The sequence below is a fragment of the Carassius auratus genome, chromosome 37, assembly GCF_003368295.1.
Source record: "Carassius auratus strain Wakin chromosome 37, ASM336829v1, whole genome shotgun sequence".
In the NCBI taxonomy this organism is placed as follows: Eukaryota; Metazoa; Chordata; class Actinopteri; order Cypriniformes; family Cyprinidae; genus Carassius; species Carassius auratus.
The window spans coordinates 418165-427928 of NC_039279.1; the positions used below are offsets into that span (position 1 = coordinate 418165).

The 9764-nt window shown below is 34.8% G+C and overlaps 1 protein-coding gene across 1 annotated transcript; it reads right to left on the bottom strand.

Annotated features, from left to right (window-relative positions):
* Positions 1-1625: 1625 nt before the first annotated feature.
* On the bottom strand, positions 1626-5354 carry star2 (steroidogenic acute regulatory protein 2). Its single transcript, XM_026222180.1, has 7 exons — positions 5195-5354; positions 5009-5113; positions 4295-4431; positions 4057-4215; positions 2719-2903; positions 1980-2073; positions 1626-1878 (listed from the first exon to the last, which is right to left on the bottom strand). The coding sequence occupies exons 1-7, from the start codon at positions 5331-5333 to the stop codon at positions 1768-1770; spliced, it is 930 nt and encodes a 309-aa protein (XP_026077965.1). The 5' UTR covers positions 5334-5354; the 3' UTR covers positions 1626-1767.
* Positions 5355-9764: the final 4410 nt, after the last annotated feature.

Genomic DNA, 9764 nt, shown 5'->3' on the forward strand with positions numbered 1-9764 from the left:
TTAATTCTTAAATAAAAATTTTTTTTTTAATTATATGAATACTTAAAAATAGCAGCAGATGATCGTTTTAAATTATTTTAAGAGTATTTGTAATACTTATATTTTAATTAAAAAACATTAATATTTTAATAAAATCATTCTTATTAAATTATTAGTATTTTTTTTAAGTATAGTTCATCCAAAAATGCTACATAATACTTGACAGGTTTATTAAAAAACAATTTTATTAAAAAAGAGCAGTAGACATTATTTAAAAATTATGTTTTCAATAGTATTTTAATAAAACCCTTTTTAATAAAATAATATTTATATATATATATATATATATATATATATATATATATATATATATATATATAATTTTGTTAAAAAATATTTTATTAAAATACAATTGAAAACATAATTTTTAAATAAGGTAAATAATGTAAAATAATTATTTTTAAATAATTATTTTAATAAAACCCTTTTTAATAAAATTATATACATATATATATATATATATATATGTATGTATAGTACATCTAAAATTCTGCATGACACTTGAAAGATTTATGAAAAACTGTTTTCTGAACATTACTTTTCTTGCATTCAACATACTTTTAGAGTTTGATCGACATGAAGGTTTAGATAATAACAGATCTTTCTGTTTCTGAGTGAACGATTCCTTTAAGTTGCACTAAAAAATAAAGTGCTATGACCCTGCAGCGTGTTATAGGTTCAGAGCTCATTATGTTGTGGATTCGAGGCGTGTCTAAACTCTTTTCAGACGGTTGAATGGAGTCTTTGTGCTCTGCTGATGTTCTCCGGTCGTTCTGGTCATTCTGCTGATTTTCAGACTATTAGAGATTAAAGCAGACTCTTGAGATTGTCTCTTTAGAGCCTTCAACATGTCATTTGTCCTTTTGAAGTGTTGGATCCGCAGAGAAACACACAGGGCCTGTCAGACGGAGGTTGAGATGATCTGAATGATGACAAGACGTCTGGATGATTCCCAAATGAAGACCAAAGGAACAGTTCTCTGAAAAAATCATTCGGTCATTATTAACGCTCATGTTTTTCCAAACTCGTGTGCTGCTCTTTTTCCTGTTTCAATCACTGCAGCACATTTGAACTTCACTTCAGTTTTTAATTGAAATAAAATAAACTTATTTCAGCTATTTGTCTAGGCAACATTTCTCATTCTCATTAAGTTTAGCTTGATGTACTAAAATTTTTCAAAAAATATTAACAAAAAATTTAAAAAATTTACTTAAAAAATTCAAAAAAATAAAAATAAAACAAAGTATATACACATTTATATATATAACACTCACATTTAAAGATGCAATTCATTTTTTATTCGTTTTTTATTTCGTTTTATAAATAAACAAAAAAAAGAATTGCAAGATGTAAATTTGAAAGACTTAGTTTTGAGAATAAAATCAAAATTGTGTGTTTATATTTCAAATTTTCTTTAAGTGCACTAAAATTAACTAAAACTGAAATAAAACTAATACAATATATGGCTATCTAATAAAAACAATAAGAATTACAAACAAAAACTAAACTACTGACAGACTAATATAATAGACAAATATAAAAATACAAATATATATAAATAAAATGATACTAAAATGACACTCCTGTGAAAGATATTTTTTTTATTCTTAATTTCATAGTTTTTTATTCTTAGATTTCATCGCTGCTTTGCTGTCTTCCACGTGACTTGAGGTGTATGTTGCATGGCTGGGTTCCTATAGTGTTGAAGTCGGACAGAAGCGTCTCTCATCAGCTCTTGTTTTCTGGGTGTTGTGTGGCCAGCCTTCGCCGCAGGTGTTTAGTGAAGTCCGCTTGCGCTCGAGGAAGAGCCTTGTTCACTAGTGACTGCGGCAGCCAACCCTGAACACACAAGGACATGTTCAACACCAGAAACACTTCACAGTGGATCTTCTGCACTGCATGACTTGCTCTTGATGAATCATAAAGCATGTGTTTAGCACCTTTACGTCCATGTTGAGCAGCCAGATGAAGCGACTGCGGTCGGGACGGTCCTGAAGCGGATGCAGGATGATGCAGGTGGGTCCATCTTCAGCTCTGAACACAACAAACACCAAACACACACGAGAAACTATTTTCAGATTATGTCCAGTTCAGAAGAGTAGCCATACTTGAGTGAAACTAGACATGAAAGTAATAATTCACCCTAAAAAAGTAAAACCGTCCTCAGTTATTCACCCCATCGATGCAAACCTGTAATAACTACAGGAAAGCTTCTACTTTTAATAAAGTGGATGGTGAGGTGAGCCTGTCCTCCAGCAAAAAACGACCATATTGGTACCTTATTACGACCTATATTTACGTTTAAAGTTAAGCGGCCTCTAGCGGACGTAAAAATAATGACAGTATCGCGTTGCGTCTGTCGTCATGAAATGACGTATAACGTCATTACCAATCAAAACGCACGTTTATTTAAATACAATGTGTGGACTTTTTACACCAGAGACAATTTAAAGGACTTTGTTTACACCGATCTAACAGTAATTAGGCTAATATGAAAACGACCTTCTGCCGATAGGGGCGCAATTGTAGTATACGCTCTGATGGGTCGTATTTCAGGGATTAGGAGCGTATTGGTTGGAGGACATGTTTAAAGTCTCAGTCGGTTCACGTAAAATTTCAAAGTTGCGGTTTTTTTTTTGTATGTGTGTGAATGATTCAGAAGCTCAGGTGTTTTTCTACCTGACGAACCCATGCTGAGGCGGAAGAGACTCCAATCGCGTCGCGGCTCCGCCCAGATACACACGTGACTCGCTCCTGGACGAATGCCTGACGCTCAGGAAGTCCCGCTGGCCAATCAGGTTTCCCGCCGTCTCCGCCGACACCTCGTGGGTAACCACGGTGTCCCTGCTCACGTGTTTCAGAACCTGCGGAAGACACGTGCTTGTTTGAATGCTGGAAGCGTGCTTATTTCCCGCATTTCTCGGAAACATAAAGAGACTAATGAAAACAAAATAATTATACTGTGAGATTCATGTTTTTCATACAAAAAGCAAACTCGGAAAGTTGAGTTGTTCACATTCACCATTCAATGCAGACTTATGCTCACTGATCTCTACATGTAGATTACAAGCCTATTTAGAATATAAAATAATATAATATGCATTTTAATTGAATACACAAGAGATATGCATGATGTTATTTGCTGTACTGTGGTTTTGTCTACACAAATTACATTTGAACCCATGGAAACGCATAACTCTGAGTCTGAGCAGATTGTTCAGATCATCTAGTAATTACTGTGATTATGATGTGGAGTGAATGACCTGAGGTCACATGAACACAACCCACTTCATCTGATTATCCAGAGACGGACACACTGCTCTGAAGATGAAGATGCACAAGTTACAAACTAATTACATGCAAGTTTAATGTGTTTGTGTCTCCTCTCTCTTCAGTCTGCGGGTTATTGATTGCATCCCAATTTACTATCAGCTAGGTGTGGAGAATCAATGTATTTACTTATTATTCATAATACACAACTTATGAATCATCGTCATATTAATAAGCATTCCTGCATTAGAAAAGTTATAGAGAATCTAAATATATACTAAACACCATGTGATAATTATGTTTTAGTTGTTCAAAAATTATGTAATTACAGTCGTACAAGCCTAGTATTACATTATTATCTCTGTTTATTATTATTATTATTATAATTATTATGTGTGTGTGTGTGTGTAGGCTACCATTGAACATTTCAGTTTAGAAAGAAGTCTCTCCCGCCCACCAAGGTTGCATTTATTTGATTAAAATACAGTAAAATTTTAGAAATTTTATTTCAGTTTAATATCTGTTTTCTGTGTGAATCTGTGTTAAAGTGTAATTTATTTCTGTGATGCTCCGCTGTATTTTCAGCATCATTCCTCCAGTCTTCAGTGTCACATGATCTTCAGAAATCAGAAATCTTCTGTAACATGTCTTTAACTGCCACTTTTGATCAATTTAATGCATCCTTGATGAATAAAAAAATAAGAAAATATAATATTAAAGATCTTAGAATAGATATGTATGTCTTACTCTGATGCGTCTGATGCTGGGGTTCCATTCGTGCATCTCCTCGACTCTGAAGAATAAGATGTCGTGAAGTTCCTCTGGAGATGCGTTCAGTTCAGCCTCTAATCTGAAAACCTTCCTGTTGCCCGTCAGAGCCTTGCTATAGATCACATCTCCATTCTCCTAAAGGAAAAACATGTTAATCACTTTCTCTGAGAACACACCTGCACATCAAGAGAACACTTCAGATTCACATAGTCACCTCAGACATCTCTAGTTTCCATCCGTCCTCCGACTCCACGATCTTCAGAGCTTCATCCAGCGCTGCTTCTCCTTGTCTCTGATAAAACACGTCCTCATCGGCCAATGCAGCCGACTTCTGCTCCGCCGGCTCCGTCTCTGAAGACATTCATAAACAAGTTTTAGCTTTTTGAACAATCCTGACAAAATCTGATCGCTGACTCTGCACTGTTTCTATAAGAGTAAGTAAAAGTGTGTTATAAATCACAGATTTCCATCCATCACTGAATCTGAAGATGCTTTTTGGATCATCGTCAGTGTTTCTTTTTCTTATTCTCTTTTCTTACTATTTTATTTGAAAGAAATGCATCTTTTACTCATCAATCACATACTGTTACAGAAGATTTCTATGTCAAATGTTCTTTTGAACTTGAAATTCATCAAAAACTACTGAAAGATAAAATGCATCGCAGTTTCCACAGAAATATTGTTGATAATAATCAGAAATGTTTCTCGAGCAGTAAATCAGTTCTGAAGATCACTGTGTAATGATGCTGAAAATTCAGCTGTGCATCACAGAAATAAATTACAGTTCAATATATATCAACATAGAAAACCGCTGTTTTTAATCCTAATAATATTTCAAAATTTTTCAACTATTTTTGATCAAATAAATGCAGCCCTGGTGAGCAGACGAGATTTTTTTGCTGGAGTATTGGATGGAAACTGGACTCACTTTGGGTCCATCTCAAAGAGCTCCATGCTGGAAGGGCCATTCGTCCTCGGCTCTGTAAGTGTGTGATCTCTTGGCCGAACGCTGCCAGAGCTGCTCGCTGCAGACCTGCAGAACAGTGAAGACACCACAAATAAAACACGGTACAAACATCGCTCACGCATCGAGCTGCAGTGTTCGGTCAGACACCTGTCATGCTCCGTAGATGTGGGTATGTGATTCCACAGCAGAGCTTCAGGACGGCCCGCAGCATGATGGCGAGGACGAGGAGGCCACGGGACGCTTTTATAGAGCCGCTGAAGGACAGAGACCAAGATAACGGCTCCATTTACAAGATAGGATTCAGTTCGGCTTTGCCTCCAAGGACACATTCAGGAGGAACGAGATTGTAGGGTTGCACTGTTTAAAGTCACTGGAATCTGAAATCACAAATCTGTCACATTCACGTCTGTCCAAAACAGCTGGGTTAAGATACTGATTTATTATTAATAAAAACAGGTATGTGTTCATTTGTTGGTAACACTTTGTTAAGTGTTGCTTGATTTGTTACATTTCAAAGTTACTGTAGCCTATATAACAGCAGTGAGTTACAATAATATAGAAATTGTATTGATTTTATTTTTGTTTACTTTTTATTTTATTTTAGTGTTTATTTTATTTTTAAATATAGAAATTGTACAATTTAAATATTGCTTTTATTTTTTATTGTGCTTTATTGTAATTAATTCATAATCATATTTATTTATTTACTTTATTTATGCGTGTTTTTTAACACTTTACAAGTGTTTATTTTTTATCTTTAAAAAGCATAAAATAGTTGTGAGTTAAGATTTATACATATAATAAATTATATTTATTTTATCTATTATTATTTAGCGATGCATTTCTTATTTAACAATTGGATATATAATTATTAAATTATTTATTTATTTATTTGATTGACAGTTGTTTGTTAACTGTACAAATTGGTAGTGTTTTAAAGCCATAAAACAGCTGTGAATTAAGATCGTGTTTAATTAGTTATTATTGTTAAATACATTTTCTTTAATATTTATTTATTTACAAACTTACTTATGATAACAAATGAGACCTTATTGTAAAGTGTTTATTTATAAAGTTAATTATAAACATGCATCCATACATATGTTTTCTCTTCGAGGTGTTTAAAGCTTAAATGTGCCACTGGTTAGAGAGAGATCAGCAGAACGACCCTAACACTGACCTTAACCTCCGTTAAACCCTGAGAGAAACCTTCACCTCCTTCAGGAGCCACACCTCCGACCAGAGACAGAAGATGTGCTGAAACACACACAAATCCAGCTCATATGAAGCATGCATCATAGCTTCCACATGCTTTCATTGAGATTTCACTGACGAACAAGCTCTCAATCATCATGCATGAGCACGACAGATGCACCTGAGATTAAAGAGAGTGTAGAAAGTCTTGTCTTTGTTTTCATGTCTGAAATGATCGACTAGGCAGAATGAATTCAATTCAGAAAAATCCATCATGAAATGAATAATGGGATTCGCAATATTAAAGGAACGTTTCAGCCGAAAATGAAAATTTGCTAAAAACGTTCTCATCCTCAGGTCACCCGAGATCAGGATGAGTTTGTGTCTTCATCAGGTTTGGAGAAATGTAGCGCTGCATCAGTGTCTCATCAATGGATGCTCTGCAGTGAATGGGTGCCGTCAGAAAAAGAGTCTGATAAACACATCACAATCATCTTTTGTCTTCTCCAGATGTTCACTGATGGACTGGAGTGCTGTGGATTATTGTGATGTTTTTATCAGACTCTCATTCTGACGGCACCCATTCACTGCACAGCATCCGTTGATGAGACACTGATGCAATGCTACATTCCTACAAACCTGATTGAAATAAATCTGAACACTGATATTCTTTCATTTTGTTGACGTTTAATAGTTTTAAAAGAGTTTTTTGGGGGGATTTGTGTTTTTATCATTCCATAAATCAGAAAATATTAAACAGTTCCTTTAATATAAGTGAGATCTGTTTGGATCACACTTTCTTTTAAAATCCAGTTTTCACTATTAACTAACTATTAAATACACCTTTTGTCTTAATAAACTCCTAATGTGCTGCTTATTAATAGCTAGTAATGCAGATGTTAAGTTTAAGGATCTAAAATATGGTCATGCAAAATAAGGCATTAATATGTGCGATATAAATACGAATAATCAGCCAACATGCTTTAATACGAAAGCTAAATAATAGTTAGAATCGGTCCCTAAGTTAAAGTGTTACCCTTTAGAGACTAAAATGTAGAAACCGGTGCACAGAACAGCTTGTGTACTGTATTAATGAATCTGCTGCTTCTAATTAATCATTTGTCTGCTATTTTAGTTCATAATGCGTGGTAAGATAATACGGTTTCGTAAATGCTAAATGCAGCAGATGTGAAACTCTAGCAATTAGCAATTTACCTCATCAAGAATTTGAGACAAAAGTTCATTAGTTCCTGTTCAGGTGCTCATTATCAGGCGCAACTGCAATGATTTCTTTTATTACTTTTTCCACATTTATGATGTTATTAAAGTTTCTTGTGCATTAAACAATCATGTTTTTGACCATTTTGCATCTGTATAATTAAACAGACTGTATTTTACTCATGCAAGAGCTCAAGGTTAAATCTAGTGTTTATTTGCTCCATATACTTTAATTACAAACTCTATGTAAAGTTGCATTAGTCTGTGATGACATTTTCATAAATCAGTCAACACTGATATGCATGTCCACGGTTATTAAAGTCATAGGTTTTCCTATTTTCATTTTTATTAAAATGTAATATATATACATAACCAAATGTCTTTTGTTTGAGTGTTTCTAATAAAATGCTCTTTTTTTTTTTAAACATTCCAAAACATTTTTACCGTGATACATTAAAAATACATTACAATGTTTTGCAATGATGCTTTAAAACTAGTCATTCGGTAAATATCTAATAAATTTTGCATTTATTTAGCGAGTTACTAATGAGGAACATTATATTCAGTTTGTCAGTCAATCGTATTCATAGTCTACAATGCCAAATTGAGTAAAAGTAAAGGTAAAAAAGAGTGAAAAGGAGCTGGAAAATGAGTGAAATGCCAAAAAAAGGAGAAAGATGTTACTTTATATAAAGTTATAATAAGTGCATTAATATTTTTATGTTACAGTAAAAAGAAAAACAGATTGTAATTTGCATTATTGTATTGAAAACTGAATGAATAGTCCTGAAAATAATGCTAAAATGCTTCAAAAAAATGAAGGAACTTTAATTTGTTTATGCAAAATATTATTAGATTTTTTGAGTATAATTTGAGATGTGTGAGATGCTCGAGTTTCCAGTGGATTTGCATTAACGCTGAAGTGATGCAGACTTTCTCCAGGAGAGTTTTAACACTTAATCCAGTTTCATTCATGAATCCCTCTTGGATCCCACAGGAGATGTTTTGATCTTTTGCCATATGTTGTAAATCTTTAATTGAAAAGCTCCAGTAAGGAACCAACTACAAGATCTCCGGGACTGAACCTGTCAGTTTGATCAAGGATGAGACATTAATATGTGAATGTGAAGCGCTTTTGAATAGCAGCTTGATGTACTGTATAATTGACTCGCTTTCAAAGATGCACAAGATGAAATAATGTGAATAGTGTGCTCCTCAGAATGTAAACATGAAATCAAATCGCACTTAATAGACGTACTCGGTTTAATCATGTATGCATTCTCTGCCTGAAATGCCTCTAAAATTGCTTTCTATTGTGTTTGACATCACATAATGTGTTAACCAGCAGGACAATATTGGTCAGTGCTAGTTATTGTCATGCACCTCGCCTGTAGTTGATGCTTGTTAACTGTTTGAGCGTGTTTGAGTGTTGTTAGACAGATAAAAGCTGCTGTAATGCATGAGTTTGGAGCTCGGCCAGATTTTAGCATGTGGTCAGCAGGTGAAGTTCAGTGTCCGCGTCATTCATCCTCACACAAGGACACCTGCTCGCTGATAACGGAGAGATGCGCTTTATCACACGGCACACAGGTGGCCTGAGCGCTTGACTGACCTCTGACCTTTAGTGTGCACTGATATTACAGGTCACGTCACATATGCACAACAACACAACCTGCATCCACACGACAGAAACAGGTTCTTTACGTTCTGCAGAAATGCATGATTGTTTCAGTGCAAACATGTATTAATAGAAGCATCTGTACAACATTAAATGGAATCTCATTGTCCCTGATCTTTAGAGATGAAAGAACAATGCATGCTGTAACGTCCTAATGTCTGACTTCTCAGCTCTCGCTCTGATTGCATCTGCGAGCCACAGTTTACAATCTGACAAATCAATTAAAGACAGAATAAAGTGCGACATTGATGCTCCGCTGTAAAGACTTAACATTTTCACTGCCTTATACAATCTGAATAATAAGTTACAAATTTAAATAAAAGGCTAAAAATGATAACCTTCTATTACAGCCACTCACTCACACTCTATCTCTCTCTCTCTATCTCTCTCTCACACACACACACACACACACACACACACACACACTCTCTCATTCTCTCTCTCTATCCCTCTCACACACACACACACACACACACACACTCTCATTCTCTCTCTCTATCTCTCTCTCACACACACACACACACATACACACACACACACACTCTCTCATTCTCTCTCTCTATCCCTCTCACACACACACACACACACACACATACATACACACACACATACACACACACACACACA

Excerpts from the sequence above, each read along its gene's own strand:
- star2 (XM_026222180.1), bottom strand. The coding sequence starts at position 5,333 with ATGGAGCCGTTATCTTGGTCTCTGTCCTTCAGCGGCTCTATAAAAGCG. Across the intron at positions 4,432-5,008 it reads CTCTTTGAGATGGACCCAAA|AGACGGAGCCGGCGGAGCAG; the intron begins GTGAGTCCAGTT and ends GAATGTCTTCAG. Across the intron at positions 1,879-1,979 it reads TGCTCAACATGGACGTAAAG|GGTTGGCTGCCGCAGTCACT; the intron begins GTGCTAAACACA and ends TTGTGTGTTCAG.